This window comes from Schistocerca gregaria, chromosome 1 (assembly GCF_023897955.1).
Source record: "Schistocerca gregaria isolate iqSchGreg1 chromosome 1, iqSchGreg1.2, whole genome shotgun sequence".
Lineage (NCBI taxonomy): Eukaryota > Metazoa > Arthropoda > Insecta > Orthoptera > Acrididae > Schistocerca > Schistocerca gregaria.
Window position 1 is genome coordinate 1,126,185,596 of NC_064920.1, and position 20,823 is coordinate 1,126,206,418.

At 39.6% G+C, this 20,823-nt stretch overlaps 1 protein-coding gene across 8 annotated transcripts in view; it reads left to right on the forward strand.

The window, feature by feature from the left end:
- Positions 1-20,823, forward strand: part of LOC126283947 (rab GTPase-binding effector protein 1) — a 188,991-nt gene that overhangs the window by 57,514 nt on the left and 110,654 nt on the right. For 4 of the 8 annotated variants that reach the window (XM_049982393.1, XM_049982375.1, XM_049982412.1 and 1 more), the window contains one exon: positions 6,005-6,264. In XM_049982393.1, coding sequence (XP_049838350.1) covers positions 6,005-6,264 — 260 coding nt within the window. Of the gene's footprint in view, positions 1-6,004; positions 6,277-20,823 lie in introns of all 8 variants that reach the window. The other 4 variants (XM_049982384.1, XM_049982364.1, XM_049982401.1 and 1 more) reach the window with 1 other exon arrangement.

A 20,823-nucleotide genomic window follows, 5' to 3' on the forward strand; every position in this document is an offset into this window, starting at 1 on the left:
GCTAAGTCACTCTGTATGACATACCTTGTCATTGATATTTGCATTGTATGGAGTGTTGCACTGTCGGTGTGGCGTTGGTGCTTTCAAGAAGAAGATATTAATTGATGATTTTCATTTAATATTGGAATGTAGTGTTAGTTCAAATGGCTCTGAGCACTAAGGCACTTAACATCTATGGCCATCAGTCCCCTGGAATGCAGTGTAAGAGCATGCCTGTTGGCATCTTAAGAAGCTAGTCCTGAAATGCCAAATGAACGAAGTCCACCCCTTACTGTGAACTTCCTGGTTTGGTAAGAGTGGCTTTTCTTCAGTCCAGTTTCTAACATTTTTGTTATTATCCTAATTGTACCAGTGAACATTGTCATCGTCTGCTGTTATCAAGTTTGGAAAAAAATTATGATTATTGCTGTTCATTAACAATTAAATGGTGCAGAATTACATCTTTATTTAAATCACTTGATAGTAATGTGCAATAATTTGAATGAATGGACAAACCAGTCATTTCATATGTAACTCTCTAATGTTAATTCATAATGCTACAGATTGTCATCCCAAGGTGGTTGGGGACTGCTATATTCTGACTACTGTGCTTTGATCTGTATTGATCAAAATCATGTCTGCATACTACTTGCATTTGGTGGCAACATCAGTCTTGTAGTCAGTTTTGGCATACCCTGTACTATTCTTGAAGTACACATTTGTAGAAGGCATGCAAAATAGGCATCTGTGGTTACGATGACATCTTCACATTCTTGTGTAAATGTATATGTGGAAACTAGAAAATAACAAATCTGGTGAATAGGGTTGATATTTAATGCTGTGTAGTGTCTCTATTGCCAACATGTATTTTTGGACAGATGCATTGCCCTGAAAAAAAAAAAAAAAGATGCCACTCTTTATGTTGCAAACTCTGGCCATAATCTTTACAGTAGCTGAAATAGACTTAACGCTTTTTAGTGTATCACCCTGCTGCTACTTTGATGCCATATGATTTCTGTTCTAAAATTATGGACCACAAATTAATAGTCACAATCAGTTAGCTTTTTTAAATAAAACAGTGTAAACATAGCTGAGAAATTTGCTTTTGCTTGTGGTCAGAATTCGGCAAGTATGGCACTCATTTTGCACAAGGCTTTACTGTAGTTAATTTTCTATCAAAAAGGTACAATATTCTTTCTGCTGATATCCATAAGGAGTCGGTTATTTCTTTAATAGCTGAACGTACATTGCAATGTTGGTTGGTATTGTGTGTGTGTGTGAGCGAGCGTGTGTGCGCCACTGATGAAGCCTGTGGCTGAAAGCTTAATGTGAGTACCTTTTTAATTGTGCCTGTCTGCAACTTGATGTGCCTTCCTTATGGTGAGTAGCAATCTACATTGTCAATATTCGTACTTGGAGTTTCCATTGTTTGACTAAGGGAATGGTCAGCATTCAGGAACAACCATTCGAAGGAAAAGTCTAGTAAAAATGGATTCTTGAGCTATGAGCACTCGTTCATCTTCGCTACTGTGAAACAAATCTCTTCTACTGAACAAATGCTCATAACTTGTAAGGCATAGATTTTAGAGCCTAAATTTAATAGACAAGTTTTTTATTGTGCTGGTCCATAATACCTCCTGCAGTGGAAGATATTTTTGCTTCACAGTATCGAAGACGAAGTAGTCTTCATATCTCTTAAGGTACACATTTTAGAGCCCATGTTTACTAGACTTTTTCGCTTTGAATAATCATTCCTGTCATATCCCTGCATATTGACTAATCCTCCTCGGGCACCATGTATACAGATTCCTGAAGGGTAAAAATTCAACTGTGGATTCTTTCTAATATGCCCTTGGCTATAGACAGTCCAAAAATTTTGTAACTGTACAATATTCAGGTTTATCCATTTGAGGAAGAGACGCACAGTACCACTATACATAAATTTTGCAAGGAAAATGATTCCATAGATCAAGTTGTTATATAACTTTTGTTATTGTGCAGTGTAGATCCTTAAACTTATTTCTCATCCAAATGGTACGTTTGTGGGCATGGGTTTCTTGACAAAACTTAATACGCTACACTGTTGGAAAAGAAAATTTAGTAAATGTGGATAGACGACGTTGGTTTTGATCTGATGATAGCATATGCCACCTGAAGGGATAGTAGGTGTACTGATAATGATATCAAACAATGGAAAATCCAGAATGGAATGTAACAATATTATGAGAAGGAAAGTGCCACTCATCAAATAGCAGAGATACTGAGTCGCAGATGGGCACAACAAAAAGATTTTCGCACTTAAAGCTTTTGGCCAGTGGCCTTTGTCAACAACACACACACACACACACACACACACACACACACACACACACACACACACACACTCTCACTCACTCACTCACACTCACACTCACGCAAACACAACTCGCACACGTGACTGCAGTCTCAGGCAACTGAAACCATACTGCAAGCAGCAGCACCAGTGCGTGATGGGAGTGGCGACTAGGTTGGGGAAAGGAGGAGGCTGGGGTGGGCAGGGGGAGGGGTAGTATGGTGGGGATGGTGGCCATTGAAGTGCTGCAGGTTGGGCAGTGGGCAGGGGAAAGGTGGGGAAGGGGAGGGGGGAGTAGCAGAAAATGAGAGAAATAAATAATAAAATAAAAAAAGACTGGGTGTGATGATGGAATGATGGCTGTGTAGTGGTGGAATGGGAGCAGGGAAGGGGCTGGATGGGTGAGGACAGAAACTAACGAAGGTTGAGGCCAGGAGGTTTACGGGACCACAACCCTCCTGGCCTCAACCTTCGTTAGTTTCTGTCCTCACACATCCAGCCCCGTCCCTGCTTCCATTAGACCACCACACCCAGTCTTTTGTTATTTATTTATTTATTTCTCTCTCTCTCTCTCTCTCTCTCTCTCTCTCTCTCTCTCTCTCTCTCTCTCTCTCTCTCTCTATTTCTCTCCTTTTCCGCTATACAATAGCATCCTCCATGAAAAGCCTCATTAAACTCCGACAATATCCTGGTGAGAGTAATGGTCTGAAGATTTATCTCCGTTAAGAGTGACATGTTATGTTATGTTCTTTTTTCTAGGAACTGTTACATCCAGTCACACAGCTGGTCTGAAATACTCTGTACACTCAAACAATGGAAAATCCAAGATGCAATAATGACAATATTATGAAAAGTATAGTTGCTGCTCACCATATGGTGGAGATGCTTAGTCACGGACAAGCACAATAAAAAGACTATCAAACAAATCTTTTGGGCAAACAGGCCTTCATCAGAAACACACACACACACACACACACACACACACACACACACACACACACACAACCACTGCAGCCCCTGCCTGCTAACACCAGAGTCAGTCTTTGTTTGACAATCTTTTTGTTGTGCCCATCTGCAACTCGGCGTCTCTGCTGTATGATGAGTGACAATGATCCTTTTCATAATGTTGTCATATTGTGTGCACTCATATTTTGTTCATTAGGAGGCTGTTTGGAACTTGGCATCAATCCGGGTGCCAGTTCCTACTTCCTTCTGTGTCTCATGGACAAACAGAGCAAACTGGGTTTCACATGATTGGTGTTTGCAGAATCCATGTTGATACCTGCCAAGGAGATGTCACAATACATGAGCATAAAACAAGTTCCAAAATTCATTTTCTGTTTGATGTCAGCAATACTATTAGTTATGTGCATCTGCTTGATAACCCTTTTTGAAAATGGGGATGAGACGCTCTTTCCCCAATTGCTGGGAGTGCTTCATTCCTCCTGTGACTTATAGTACTTTGCTGCTACAAGAGGAATAAGTTCTTTCGTATAGTGTGTGGAATTGCATAGTTATCTCAACAGGTCCAATGGCCTTTTTTGTGTTGAGAGATTTCAGTTGATTTCTTATCCCTTGATCAACTTGTTTCTGTATGTGTCGTCTTAATGTTCATATGAGAATTTAAAGCAGGAAATGCAGTACAATATTCCTCGGTGAAAAAGTTTTGTAAAAAGGAGTTCAGTATATCATCTTTGTCTGTCATCTTCCATTTTGATGGTCTCATCGAGTATAGACAGGTAACTTTGCTCAGTTTACTGATTCAATGTAAGTCCAAAACTTCTCAGGATTTTCTGTCATATAGGTAAATAGATATTACTTCATGTATGGTTTTCCTTAAACTAATTTTGGCAATTTTGGCTTCATTCAGTTTTAATTTTCCTGTGAGCTTCTGGCTATGTCTAAATCTGCAGCAAAGTTGTTTTTCTGTTTTCAGAGTACCTTTCTAACCTTTCTAACATGGCTGTCGAACCACAGCATGTCTTTCTCATCTCTCGTGACTTTGCTCGGCACCTGCCTGTCGTAGGCATATTGTCCTATAATCTTGATATTTGTGATTTTTGAAGTTTTCCCAGCATACTGAATATTCTATGAGGTTTCAGAATTGCAGCTGGATCATGTTCACTTCTTGCAACAATATTTTGGCTGGCAACAGTCCAGTGAAGTTGTGTGGACCGTTGCCAGTCAAAGTATTGTTGAAAGAAGTCAACATGATCCGGCTGCAACCCAGAAACCTTATAAAATACTCTTGATATTTGTGCATTTATACTCAATATTTAAAATTTAACATGGATAGATTGCTACTTGCTGTAAAGGTGACATGTTGAGTAGCAGACAGGCACCATAAAAACACACACACACACACACACACACACACACACACACACACACACACATTCACTCACACACACACACACACACACACACACACACACACACACACACACACACACCATGCACATGACGGCTATCACTGTCTGCTTGGGCTAGAATAACTCAACATTTTTCAGTCTTCTATCCTGTTGGTGACCAGGAGATCTAAGCTGTTACTGCCCAAAATCATTTTTTTGTTTATGTGCTAAAGACAATTTTCTAAGATGGCCTTTACAATAATTCCATGATTCCCTGTCCCTATTACCTGAGTCTGTCTCTGTTCTCCTCATAATGAATTCTAGGTACAATGACTTACATGGTACTCGATCTTTAACTTTTGTCTCACTCAGTACCTCGCATTACATCACAAACTGTTTTGTTTCCTGAATCTTTCAGTTTTAAGTTGGTGGTATTATAGTGTCATAGCAGCAAAACACTCAACATATATGGTAGACTACATTTTGTTAGATGATGATAGTTTAACCTTCATGATATAAAATTTGCACTTACGCACTCTCTACATATTGATATGTCAAATTTATACGACACAGTTCAAGCACATTCACCTTCAACAGATCAGTTCAGAGATTATTCTGTGGCCAGTTTCTTCTCAGCATGCCAACTGGGTAACAGTTTCATGCTGATGGGATGTCTTGCACTGTCCAGATGGTGAGGGGAATTAATCAAAGGTTTCATCAGTTTGTAGCTAAGTTAACAAGTACAGCTGTGAGTGCTTCTCTTAATCTTGTGGTCTTTTTATTTACATTGTTTTGAAAATTGAGTTTGTTTCTCCAGCTGTTTGCTCTGAATCTCTCTGGTTTTGAGTTTATTTTGTTTCTGACTCAGTCTCTGAATTCTACTGAGTGAGTGATTTCCTTGTTTAGATGGTCCATTTTAGAGAAGTGATTTGCTTCCTGGTGATTTCCATAATCCACAGGAGACATTTTGTCATTTCAACAAAGGAATTAGTAAGCCTTTTGTCAGACACTATCCACCCTAATCAGACACTGCATCTTTCTTCTCATCTCTCATCTAATTGCCTGTCAGAGTTACAGATTACTATGAATGCCTTCCTCTTTCCACTGCCATGCATGAAATGTCTCTATTCACTTCTTTAATATTTTATCAATGTCATTGGTAATTTAATGTGTCTAATGCCCAACCTCCTCACTGAGAAAAAGCTTGCGTTCCACAGAATTAGCTTGCAAATAATATCCTAGTTCAAAAGAACAAAAACAAAATCTATGTAATGTGTTTTTTGTAATATTTGTTATGTGGTAATGAGATACTGTTGTTTCATTTTCACATTTTGTCCGTCAGAAACCCAGGAGTATGAGAATGAGGTGAAGCAACTTCAGAAGATCAACAAAGATTTGGAGCAAGAGGTACATCAGCTACGTGCACAAGTGCAACAGCACCAAGGCACTTCAGACAGAAGTGGACGTGATTCACCTATACTTGCACCTAGCGTCATGCTTTCTGCAGTCACTAAAACACTGGCTCGTAAAGTTGTCAGTCAGTTAGGTGCTGATGCTTCCTCTGTGATTCAAGACAACAATCTTGAAGACAGTATGAGGAAGGTAAAAAAGTATGTACGTAACTTTTTATGTGCTTCATTTTTCACCTACCACACAACAGTTTCCAGGAGAGATGGTTGTAAATGTTACAGTACAGAAACTGGCATTTGGTATGAAAGCAAAAGAATTTGGGGTGTCTTGTATTTGTTAGTTCATGAAATACTGTTATTTGAAAATTGCGTGGTTAAGGCTAGATTTTTTGTAACTGAGCCTACTGTCCTTGTCACTACCCTTATGTGAATAAGCTTGTCCATATTTTTTTGTGTTTGGCACTTTATAATAAATTAGAAACAGTAGTATTTCCTAATCAGCAAACTGTTTCTGTGGTGTAATTTCACCATTACATACACATGTCTGTGCTACAATTTTCCCAGTGCCGGTATTCATTTTCTATATATTGGCAAAACATTTCAGGAATGCAGAAGCTTTCTTAAGTGTACATTCATAATTATGAATTGCTTTGCAAATGTTTGTATATATAATTATTATTGCCTACATGTACATGTCATGAGGAGGGTGAAATACTTATTTTGTAAACTTGCGTTCTGCCACATAAAGAGAAAAGAGTATTAAGATTGTTCAATGTGAGAACTGTATATGAAGTGTTCCCGACTGCAATCATTTGAATAACATATGCTGTATGCACTTGTCTTCTGACTTGTCAAACATGTTGTACATCTGACTTAAAAATCTAGAATTAAGTTGCAGTTATAATGTCCATTATTTATAGGGTATAGTAGCCTAGACTGCACCATCCCAAACCCCTCCATACTTCAGGGAATCCAGTGTTTGTAAATGTTAAATAAGACAGTGACACACACACACACACACACACACACACACACACACACACACACACACAAATATGCAGACATGCATGTCAACATAGACCTTGATATATTACCCAAAACAGTCAAGCACAGCTGTTTAGTTCTTGTTTGAGAACTATTATAGGAAAGTTGCAGGATGCAAACTAGGAATTGAAAGAAAGTAAGTTAATTGAACATCAGTACAAAGTTCAAGCTCCAGGAGGTTCACTTGAAGCACAGAAAATGGCAGTGGCTGAAAATTGCCTGCCATGTTGCACAGGAGCTAATGACGTAACAGATTATGCAGTACTGATCATGATAGTAAGAGATGATGTTACTTTTGGATTTAATTGAAATTAAGAGATTATGCTTTATTGACTCATAACACTTAACGAGCACCCTCTAAAACACTAGAGAATTTGTTCCGTCATTCCCAGCATTTCAGATGTGGAAAATACTCTTGAAGTCATGAGGTGAAGTTGGGGGCAGAACAATAGTAAGAAATAGTTCAGTATTGCAGTCCTCACTTAGTGACTTTCTAATCACCTGACTGATAAGCATGTGCACAATATCAAGATTTGGATTGAATCTAACTTTCAACAATTATTTTCGTTTTACTGCATTAATGTGTGTAATCAGTAGAAAACACAAAATTAATTGAATGAATACAGTTCTTATGTTATTTTTGGCTCTCAGAAAAACACAGTATGTGTTTTTTTTAACCACTTACTAGCCTTCATATCCTGTCCAAAGGCCTACTACTTCAGTGACCATCTGCATCCTGTGAAGAAGAGAGTCTATGAGGTTAGTAATCGCACTTCCACATTCTACCGCCTCTTTCCAGACTGCTCAAGTGATGTTCCAAAGCTAATTGTGGGTTCTTGCCACAGGTAGGCCAGTTTTCTCACATTGTTCATTTTGTCTCTGCCCATAAGTTTCCAATGGGACTGAGGTCTGGTGCAGGAGAATGCCATGTGAGAAGAGGAATCTTATTCTGTTCAGGAAACCATTCCTGCATCACAGCTGACACGTACAGACTGATCCTGCAGGAAACAGATTTTAATTCCTCAAGATGCAGTTGTTGCACTGATGAGATCATAACATTACGTATAATAACAGCATCAAGTCAGATAACTATCCCTTGGAGCATCCCAGGTCCACAGAAACACATACAGCCCCAAATTGCCCAATAGGCACGGCTACAGTGAGATGACTAGTGAATATATTTTGAGTTGAAATGAACACCAGGCAGCCGATAGACCTAATACTGAAACATTGTTCACTGTGGAAAATACTGACACATCAAAATAAGATTACATTCTGCCAGCCACAATAAGTATTTTCCTCAGGAAATGCTAATGATTAGAGTCAACTATCATGGGGATTCCTCATGGTGGCCACAAGTTTGCTTTGTAGTCCGGCCTCCCAAAGCCAGCAATGAACCATGTTCTGCTACCTGGCAAATGCAGTAATATGTTTCATCTACACCATATTTAAAAACTGATTTACCCGTGGTGTGTTTAATTGTTCATTATCCTTGTATGTTAATATGTATGTGAGAATGAGGGGCTTCGTCCCGCCTTAGCCCTCAGTGGTCCACAAAAGGCCACAGCAGTCCACCCACCCCACCGCTGCCACACACCGAACCCATGGTTATTGTGTGGTTCGGCCCCCAGTGGACCCCCCAGTAACATCTCGTACCAGATGAATGTAACCCCAAATGTTTGCGTGGTAGAATAATTATGGTGTATGCGTACGTGGAAATGGTGTTTGCGTAGCAATTGCTGACACAGTGTAACTGCAGCGGAATAAGGGGAACCGGCCCACGTTCACCGAGGTGGATGGAAAACTGCCTTAAAAACCGTCCACAGGCTGGCCGGCACACCGGACCTCAACACTAATCTGCCGGGTGAGTTCGTGTCGGTGACAGACACACCCTCCCACTTGGGAAGCATCACGTTAGACCGCGCAGCTAGCTGGGTGGGCTTTCATTACCCTTGACCAGTGCCAGTATCTAGTTCCCATAGCCCTATTGCATTCACTACTATCATGATAGTGTTTTCTGCATTGTTGCCGTTCCATGCTCTAGTCTCCAACACTGTCAAAGCACCACCACAAGCACAAGGATGCTGTCGTGAGTAGCCTATTGACAATGAGGCACGGCTCATGAATAAACTGGGTGGACTCAAATGTGAAGTGTTTAGGATATCTGATCTTGAACCGTGTACTGTAATTGTTATGCAGGGTGAACATTAATAAAACCAACAAACTGCAGGGATGGATTCCTGAGTGAAAATGGAGGAAAAGAGGTCCTGTGAACTTGTGTCCAGAAATGCATTGTTGCCATGATAGATGATACTGACAAATGAAAGTTCCTCTGACCATGTGCTGTGTGTTCCTTGTGTGTTGCAGGCTGTGTTATAGATTTAGCTTACTGTAAACACCAGAATGGTCCGATACGTCGAGAAGAAGCAGAGATTGTGTTTGTATATGGCCAAGCAGATGGAAAGAGTTGAGAGGCATCACGGTTATATCAAAACAAGTAGCCTCACAGACACCAATCACGTCACACAAAATTTCAAGCCCTTTTTGGATACTTATGTGATGGTGGATTCTTTGAGACAAATAAACATGCAGGGAGAAGACAGACTGTGCATACACCAGATGTGGAGGACCGGGCTCTACAGGATATTGAGATAAACACTAGTACAAGCCACACAAGTGGACCACCAACATGGTGTAAGCCAAAGTAGGATTGTGTGTATCTTGCGTGACAGCTGCTACCATTCCTGTCACCTGCAACAAGTACAAGGGTTATCAGCAGCTGATTTCCCTACAAGGGAAGGATTTTGTCAATGGTTTTTTGTACCAGACCACCACAATTATAGTATTTATGTCATCGGTCCTATTTACCAACGAACCAACTTTTACCAGAAATGGCATCATCAGTCTTCATCCGTGGGCTGCAGACAGTCGCCGGGGAATAGTTAAGGCATCTCATCAGCATCAGTGTGTGGGCAGGGATTCTTAGCGACCACATACTTGGACCGGTTATTATTCCACAGTGCCTTGACGGAGGAATGAACTTATACTTCAGCAGAATAGTCTGCCTGGGCTGCTTGTGAATGTGCCTTTGGCAATACAATAGGTTATGTGGTTTCTGCGTGATGGAGCACCACCAAACTTCCTTGTTGCAGTTTGCTGACATCTCACAAGTTTTTTCAAACCTAGTGATGGCCTGGGGCAAGTTACAGAGGATTTAGGTTCACTATGTAGAGGCTTTACTAAGGAAGATACCGTGGTTATTGTGGGTGGGCCGGGCAACAGTATTGACAGAGATCCGGGGTACAGCATAGAGTGCGACCTGGCAAATATTTCATCAGCATCAAGTCATACCAGTGTTGGGTTTGTGTCGGTTCTGGAGCGCAACGACCAGCCTCATTTGAGCTCTTCTGTCAGGAGAGTTAATTTGGAGTTGGAACGGCTACTTGGATCTGGTGCAGGGTCACACATTGGTGTGGTTCCTTTTGATTCACTCTGTAGGTGGGACTATCTAGACATGGCCTACACCTCAACAGGAAGGGGAAGGGTAAACTGGCTGGGCTGATAACAGGAAATTTAAAGGGGGGAGGAACTACATCTCATGGTGGAAACTCGTTTTTAGTGTAAGATCAGTGTCCAGTGGGAAACTCAGCCAGCCAAGTACTAAAGATGTTAAAAAAGGTCAAGATACTCACAAAAGTAAAGTGAAAAATAATGTTAGTATATTTCATCAAAATATTGGGGGATTGAAGGATAAAATTGATGAGCTTCTGCTTTGTTTAGAAGATATAGAAACTGAGAATGTAATAGATGTACTATGCCTGTCTGAGCATCACATTGTCACTGATATGCAAAAGATTAGCATCAATGGGTACAAATTAGCTGCACATGTAAGTAGAGATAATATGATGAGAGGAGGAGTTGCCATATATGTCAAAAGCTTCCACAGTGTAAAAAAAATTTGTGTAGAGCAACATATGGAAGCATGTGCCACTGAACTAAAACTAAATGATGGCACTTTCATAATTGTAACAGTGTATAGGTCCCCCTCAGGGAATTCCCAGCTATTTCTAGAAAACTTGGATGCTTTGTTGTGCTATCTGTCAGACAGGGGGAAGCAAATTACCATTTGTGGGGATTTCAATGTTGATTCCCTGAAAGAGTGTAATAGGAAGAACAACCTTGTAGTATTACTCAGTTCTTTCAATTTGAGCTCTGTCATTGATTTTCCTACTTGGATAACAAAGAACAGCAGGTCATTGATTGATAACTTTTTTATAGACCAAGATAAATTTAAGGACATAAATGCTTATCCTGTTGAGAATGGTCTTTCAGATCATGCTGCACAGTTAGTTACAGTACATGACATAGCTCCATGCAGTATATCAAATCAGAATTTCAAAGCAGTGCGTTCAATTAACAATATAAATATTGCAAACTTTAGGGAAAGCCTAAAGCAGCTAGACTGGGATGAAGTGTATAAGGAACCTGATGCAAACTTGAAATATAACTTATTTCACGATACGTTTTTAAGGGCATTTGAAAATTGTTTTCCCAAGAAAATAGTTAAACATAATTCCAAGAAAACATATAAAAAACCTTGGCTAACTAAAGGAATAAGAATATCTTGCAACCGTAAAAGAGAACTGTATCTAACAGCAAGAGGGAGTACCGACCCCGAAATTGTTCAATATTATAAAAACTATTGTGCAGTACTAAGAAAAGTTATTAAAAAGTCCAGAAGCATGTGTATCATGTCTGGGATCAGTAACTCTGATAATAAAATTAAAGCAATTTGGAATATTATTGAAAGGGAAACAGGACAACCAAGAGCACAGGAAGACTTTAGTGCCATAAAACTGAATGACAAGTGGAGAAAATAGGATCTAGATCTTCACTAGAAGAGGCAAGGCTTCTAATAGAAGAGGCCATACCTGTGCAGTTTGAAACACTTGTATTTCCACCAAGCACTCTCTCTGAAATCAGTAAAATAATAAACTCACTGAAAAGTAAAAAATCTTACGGAATTGATGGCATTTCCAGGAAGATATTTAAAGCTTGTTCCCCACAGATAAGTAGAATTCTCAGCCACGTATGTAATAGCTCTTTGGAGCAGGGCGTTTTCCCCGATAGACTGAAATATGCCATTGTTAAACCATTGCATAAAAAGGGGATACGTCGGATGTCAACAACTATCGCCCAATCTCTCTTCTGACAACTCTATCAAAAATTTTTGAGAAAGTAATGTATTCAAGAGTAGCCTCCAATATTTGTAAAAATAAAGTACTAACAAAATGTCAGTTTGGTTTTCAGAAAGGCTTTTCAACAGAAAATGCTATATACGCTTTCATTGAACAAATATTAAATGCTCTGAATAACGGGACATCACCGATTGGTATTTTTTGTGATCTCTCGAAGGCCTTTGATTGTGTAAATCATGGAATTCTTTTAGATAAGCTAAATCATTATGGTTTGAGGGGGGCAGTGCACAAATGGTTTAATTCATATTTAACTGGAAGAATGCAGAAAGTTGAAATAAGTGATTCATGTAATGTTAAAACAACAGCTGATTCCTCAAACTGGGGGGCTATCAAGTACGGGGTCCCACAGGCTTCGGTCTTAGGTCCTTTGCTGTTCTTGATATACATTAATGACTTACCATTCCACATTGATGAAAATGCAAAGTTAGTTCTTTTTGCTGATGATACAAGTATAGTAATAACATCTAAAAACCAAGAACTAAGTAATGTAATTGTAAATGATGTCTTTCACAAAATTATTAAGTGGTTCTCAGCAAACGGACTCTCTTTAAATTTTGATAAAACACAGTATATACAGTTCTGTACAGTAAATGGCACAACTCCAGTAATAAATATAAACTTTGAACAGAGGTCTGTAGCTAAGGTAGAATTTTCAAAATTGTTAGGTGTGTCCATTGATGAGAGGTTAAACTGGAAGCAACACATTGATGGTCTGCTGAAACGTCTGAGTTCAGCTACGTATGCTATTAGGGTTATTGCAAATTTTGGTGACAAGAATCTCAGTAAATTAGCCTACTATGCCTACTTTCATTCACTGCTTTCATATGGCATCACATTCTGCGGTAATTCATCATTGAGTAGAAATGTATTCATTGCTCAAAAACGTGTAATCAGAATAATTGCTGGAGCCCACCCACGGTCATCCTGCAGACATCTATTTAAGGATCTAAGGATCCTCACAGTATATATATTCACTTATGAAATTTGTTGTTAATAATCCTACCCAGTTCAAAAGTAATAGCAGTGTGCATAGCTATAACACCAGGAGAAAGGATAATCTTCACTATGCAGGGTTAAATCTGACTTTGGCACAGAAAGGGGTAAATTATGCTGCCACTAAAGTCTTTGGTCACCTACCAAACAGCACCAAAAGCCTGACAGATAGTCAACCAACATTTAAAAATAAATTACAATAATTTCTAGATGACAACTCCTTCTACTCACTGGCTGAATTTTTAGATATAAATTAAGGGAGGAGAAGGAAAAAAACTAGCTTAAACATTGTCATGCAATATTTTGTGTAATGTAATATCTTGTACAGACGTCTTTTATTAACCTGACACGTTCCACATCATTACGAAGTGTCGTATTCATGATCTATGGAACAAGTATAAATCTAATCAAATCTAATCTAATCTCAAAATCCTCTTTGCCAGGTGTTGATAGGATGCAGAGACCCTGTAGTATGACCTGCTAGATCACCAAGTATTAAATCCAGTTGATTTTACCTCTTGGGGCATCTGAAAATCGATATGTATTCTGAACCAGTTCCTGATGTGCAAACCCTTCAATAGCATGTTCACAACACATGTGACACTATTCAGAGATAGGCCAGAACATGCTGAAGAGTGTCCATGATGTGACTTGTGAATGTGTGCTTTGCTTCCCTTTTGAACACCTGTTGTGACATGGATGTGATGCAGCTCTGCACTGTGTCCCAGGATGATTTGTTGTCATTGTGTGCACACTGTCCATTTCCGGACACATGTTCATAGCACCTTTTTTCCTCCTTTTCCTGTCAGGAATCCGTCCTTGCAGTTTGTTGGTTTTATTAATGTTCACCCTGTAGAGCAAAAGATGTAATAATAGCTGTAACTCTCAATGTTAGACTCCTCATCCGTGCAGCAGAACACTGCCATCACATGCATATGTGATTCTAAAAGGCTGCTAAGCAGTCTAGTATCTGTAAAATATCCACACAGGTTTTAAGGCACTAGACTTAAGGAAAATGCTGGGATGGTTCCTTTGAAAAGGACATAGATGATTTTGTGTGTGTGTGTGTGTGTGTGTGTGTGTGTGTGTGTGTGTGTGTGCGCGCGCTAGCGCGCTTCTGCAATCAGTGCTCTCACTCCATTCTAATCTATAATTGGGGTTGTTAAACCCAAATCTTACTTTCTTCAATGGTTTTTAAAAGATAGCTTCCAGTTTTTATACAATATTTTCTCTCTGGAAAAATCAACCATGTCTGTGGTTAACCCATAACTATTTTTCCTCATTTACATCAGTTTGATAGTTTATCCAAACAAATTTGTGTAAAAATATATCACAGGAACTTAAATACATATGACGAAACTATTTGTTTGTCTGAAGCGTGATCAGTGAGGGATATTAATAGCTGATCCAGTATCATATACCTGAAATGAAGATTGTCGAAAAACATAAAGTGATTCCACATAGATTTGAATAAGATTTAAGAGTTTAGAATACACAAAGCTATCAAAATGTTGACTGTAGGTGATTTGATGCATAAATTACATTATGTAAAGTTCAGAGCCACAAGATGGTCAGAAGGAATCCATTTAGCCCTAGAAGGGAAATCAGTATGAATAAAGGAAATGTTAAAAACATTTAGATAAAAAGGACAGCTTTTTAAGGGAGTGGCAAAACTTGGTATGAGGAATTAGATTGTACTAACTGGTAGTAGCAATAATGGAAAATGATAAGAAAATGAAACTCTAAAGTGAAAGTACTCTTAAATGTTATTATAGAATAATGTAAACAGAAAACTAAATGAATACATCGTCACATACTCTTCCACTTCTGTAAATCATAGAAATCATCTTAATTTGATTACTGAAGCAATCTCTTCATATCTTCATACATCCTCCACTAACCAGCATCACTACCCTATCACATAGTACAATATTTTATGTTCTATGCTTTATTGTTCCTAATTTTGTCATATCAACAAACCTCGAGTGCCTTTTATGTCTTGCTAACTTATCCTTTGTTCTTATTTGTCAATAGCTCTTCTGTCTTCATCTTTTGCCAAATAACCACTTGTGTGTTGTCATTATACACACTTACTCATTTTTAATATTTTTTATACCACCACATGTAAAGTGACAATTGTACTGTGCTCCAAATATATAGTTTTGGGAATTTGCTACTCAGCTGTAGGCCCATACTTGATAAAACTTCTTTCTTTTGTGGGATTAGTGTTTGCTTAACTATGTGTGGGTTTATTTACTTAACTGATTTTATTTAATTTACTCTCCCTTCCTCAGTAGCAAACTTACTCCAATTAACAAGTTTGTTTGCTTGGCCATCCTCCGCAGCAAGCACAGAAATATTTGTGCACCCACGCCTCCCTTGTGTATGCCCCGGCCGTCCGTCTGCCTGGGCTTGGCACGGAATCCCAAAGACTCTGTTCTGCCTGTGGCCCTCCGTCGCAGTTTTCTTGCGCTCCTCGCCCCATTTTCAGGCTGCGAGCCTGTCTACACTGATGGTTCCCTGGTAGATGGTCGTACTGCCTACGTTTTTGCTCACGCTGCCCGTGTTGAACAGCGCTCCTTGCCGGCTGGCTGCAGTATTTTTAGTGCAGAGCAGGTGGCCAAATTGCGCGCTCTTGAGCATATGCGTTCCTGCTCAGGTATGTCCATAGTCATCTGCAGTGACTCCCTGAGCAGCCTCCAGGCTATCGACCGCTGCTATACCTCTTCTCCTCTGGTATCCTTTATTCAGGAGTCTGTTTTTGCCATTACCCGCTCTGGTCATTCGGTAGTCTTTGTTTGGACGCCAGGTCACGTTGGCATACCGGGGAACGAACGTATCGACAGGCTGGCCAAAGGTGCGATCGACGCCCCCACTTTGGAGATCGGCCTCCCGGCTCGTGATCTGCAGCTGGCGTTGCGCCGTAAGTTGCTTGGGATATGGCATGACGAGTGGCGTAGCCTGACTTCGCCGAATAAACTGCGGGCTGTTAAGGAGATGACCGATGTGTGGCGGTCCTCCCTGCGGGCTTCTCGCAGGGACTCTGTCATCCTATGTAGGCTCCGCATCGGCCATACCTACTTGACGCATGGACATCTTTTGCGTCAGGAGGATGCCCTCCTGTGTCAGTGTGGGTCCCGGTTGACGGTCGCCCACATTTTGTTGGAGTGTCCCCGACTGCGCACCCTCCGGCAGTCTTTTAATCTCCCGGGCACGTTGCCTTTGGTTTTATGCGACGATGCCTCCATGGCTGACGACATTTTAAATTTTATCCATGGTAGTCCTTTTTATGGTTCCATTTAGGGGGGTCCTGCCCCTTTCCCTTTCTGTGTCTCTTGTCCTTGAGTCTCTCATTGGTTGCAGATTTTAGTGTGTATTCGTATGGTTGACTCTTTCCCTTTTTTTTGTTCTCATGGTCAGTCAACCAGTCGCTGACCCTCTTCTTTACTTCCATTTCTTTCTGTCCGGTGTTCGTCTGTACTCTTCTTGTCTCTAGTGTTCGCTGCCACATTGGTGTTCTTTCAGTGACTGGGGGGAGGGGCATCTCCTCCCCCCTTGGGGTCTTACCTGCTCTGTAAATGTTCGTCTCGCCTGTTTTTGGAATGGGGGACTGATGACCTTAGCTGTTTAGCCCCCCTTAAACATCCCAACAACCACCATTTGTTATGTAAATAAAAAATGCGTTCTGTTGCCGCATGGTATTTTATTGTCTCAGATGCATTTCACCTTATTTTCATTTTAAGGCATCCTCAGTGGGATCTTTGATGATAGATTTGTGATACACTTTCGTTTTGATATGTATTCTTTTTAGATTATTTTAGATTATAAAACAGTTCACTTTTCACTTTTTATGTAAATAAGTGATTACTTGTTGGTTTAAGAATCGTGAAAGAAGGTTGTACATGTGGAAGAGGCCTGGAGACACTGGAAGATTTCAGGTAGATTATAAAATGGTAAGATAGATTTAGGAACCAATTTTTAAATTGTAAGACATTCCCAGGGGCTGATGTGGGCTGTGACCACAATCTGTTGATTATGAACGGTAGATTAAAATTAAAGAAACTGCAAAAAAAAAAAAAGGCGGGAATTTAAGGTGGGATCTGGATAAACTGAAAGAACCAGAGGTTGTAGTGTGTTTCACAGAGCACATTAGGGAACAATTGACAAGAATGGGGGAACAGTAGAAGAAGAATGGGTAGCTTTGAGAGATGAAATAGTGAAGGCAGCAGGGGATCAAATAGGTAATAAGATGAGGGCTAGTAGAAATCCTTGGGTAACAGAAGAGGTAGTGATTTAATTGATGAAACGTGAAAATACAAAAATGCAGTAAATGAAGCATGCAAAAAGGAATACAAATGTCTCAAAAATGAGATCGACAGGAAGTGCAAAATGGCTAAGCAGGGATGGCTAGAGTGCAAATGTAAGGATGTAGAGGCATATATCAATAGGGGGGGGGGGGGGGGTGGTAAGATAGATACTGCCTACAGGAAAATTAAAGAGACCTTTGGAGAAGAGAGAAGCAGTGACATGAATATCAAGAGCTCAGATGGAAAACCAGTTCTAAGCAAAGAAGGGAAGGTATAAGGATGGGACGAGTATATAGAGGGTCTATACAAGGGTGATGTACTTGAGGGCAATATTATGGAGATGGAAGAGGACATAGATGAAGATGAAATGGGAGATATGACACTGGGTGAAGAGTTTGACAGAGCACTGAAAGACATAACTTGAAACGAGGTCCTGGGAGTAGACAACATTCCGCTAGAACTATTGATAGCCTTGGGAATGCCAGCCATGACAAAACTTCACCACCTGGTGAGCAAGATGTATGAGACAGGTGAAATACCTTCAAACTTCAAGAAGAATATAACAAGTCAAATTCCAAAGAAAACAGGTGCTAACAGGTGTGAAAATTACCGAACTATCAGCTTAATAAGTCACAACTGCAAAATACTAACATGAATTCTTTACAGGCGAATGGAAAAGCTGGTAGAAGCCAACCTCAGGGAAGATCAGTTTGGATTCTGTAGAAATGTTGGAACACGTAGGCAATACTGACCCTACGACTTATCGTAGAAGATAGATTAAGGAAAGGCAAACATACATTTCTAGCATTTTTAGATTTAGAGAAAGCTGTTGACAATGTAGACTGGAATACTTTCTTTTAAATTTTGGAGGTGGCCGGAGTCAAATACAGGTAATGAAAGGCTATTTACAATTTGTGCCGAAACCAGATGGCAGTTATAAGAGTCGAGGGTCATGAAAGGAAGCAGTGGTTGGGAAGGGAGTGAGATAGGGTTGTAGCCCCGATGTTCTTCAATCTTTATATTGAGCAAGCAGTACAGGAAACAAAAGAATAATTTGGAGTAGGAATTAAAATCATGGAAAAGAAATAAAAACTTTGAGGTTTGCCGATGACATTGTAGTTCTGTCAGAGACAGCAAAGGACCTGGAAGAGCAGTTGAACGGAATAGACGGTGTCTTGAAAGGAGGATATGAGCTGTATATCAACAAAAGCAAAATGAGGATAATGAAATGTAGTCAAATTAAATCAGATGATGGTAACTAAAGAAATTAGGTTAGGAAATGAGACAAAGTAGTAGATGAGTTTTGCTATTTGGGGAGCAAAATAACTGATGATGGTCCAAGTAGAGAGGATATAAAAGATATAAAATATAGACTGGCTATGACAGGTAAAGCGTTTCTGAAGAAGAGAAGTTTGTTAACACTGAGTATAGATTTAAGTATCAGGAAGTCTTTTCTGAAAGTAATTGCATGGAGTGTAGTCATGTATGGAAGTGAAACATGGTTAATAAATAGTTTAGACAAGAAGAGAATAGAAGCTTTCGAAATGTGGTGCTACAGAAGAATGCTGAAGATTAGGTGGGTAGATCACATAACTAATGAGGAGGTACTGAATAGAACTGGGGAGAACGGGAATTTGTGGCACAATTTGACTAGAAGAAGGGATCAGTTGGTAGGACATGTTCAGAGGCTTCAAAGGATCATCAGTTCAGTATTGGAGGGCAGGATGGAGGATAGAAATCATAGAGGGAAACAGAGTTGAATACACTAAGCAGATTCAGAAGGATGTAGGTTGCAGTAAGTACTTGGAGATGAGTAGCATGGTGAACTGCACTGAAGACCACCACCACAACAACAACAACAACAACAACAACAACAAGTGATTACTTGCTGTTCTTCACGTTTTCAGTTGCTATCAGTGTTTCCTCTCATCTGGTCACATGGAGGTCGCACTACTGCTCTGTTTACGAAACATAAGCTTGTTTTTATTTTTCAAACCTTTTTCTTCCCCCTTTTGACTTTGTTTGCCCTTGTTGTTGTGATTCATTATAAGTCTTCTGTCGCTAATAGAGACATAACACTGATATATATCTCGTGTGTAGTTTGTTTACGTTCACGTACATGTACATGTATATGTTGCTAACCTAATGTAGTATATGCTGGGGGAAAAAAACCATGCATGAATTCTCTCTCTCTCTCTCTCTCTCTCTCTCTCTCTCTCTCTCTCTCTCTCTCACTCACACACACACACACACACACACACACACAGATATATATATATATATATCACACACACACACACACAGATATATATATATATAAACATAATAGAAATGAGTAGATGTTAGTTTTCAGCATGTACTTCATTTGGTTGGCAACATGTATGCGTTCATAAACAAACCAAACAGGATGAGATACACAGTGAGCTGGAAGTAGTTATGTCTATATTAGTGACAGGAGACTGATTATGCATCACAACCACAAGGGCAAACAAAATGAAAAGTGGGAAGAAAAATGTTCAAAACGCAAAAACAAGCTTATGTTTCATAAATAGAGCGATAGTGCAACCTCCATGTGACCAGACGAGAGGAAACACTGATACCAATTAAAAACATAAAGGACTGTAAGTAATCACTTATTTACATAAAAAGCGAGAAGCGAACTGTTACATAATCTGTGAAGAATACATATCAAAGCAAACGGGTATCATAACTCTATCATTAAAGATCCCACTGAGGATGCCTTAAAGTGAAAAAGGCGAGACACGTCAGGGACAATAAAATACAATAATGAGTTTACTTATGTCTTGACCACACTTTATTTTCCATCAACCTTACACATTCAAACTTTCCGTCATTTTTCAAGACTACAAAAAAAAAGACATAATAGTGATATCAGGCGATATGAAAATATGATTCATTTCACCATTGATAAGAGGCATGTTACGATTCCCAAACTGATACCAAGTGATAATTTTGGGAGCCAAGTGTACTAGACCACCAGGTGGCACTGGGTGGGTGGTGCACACTGCAATGTGTTTCTGTTTACAATCACAGTTTTCATCATTACTACATATAAAATAATTTCATTAGTCAGTATGAGAGGTATTTACAGTGTTTAGCAAAAGATCTTACTTTACGAAACAGTGTGTT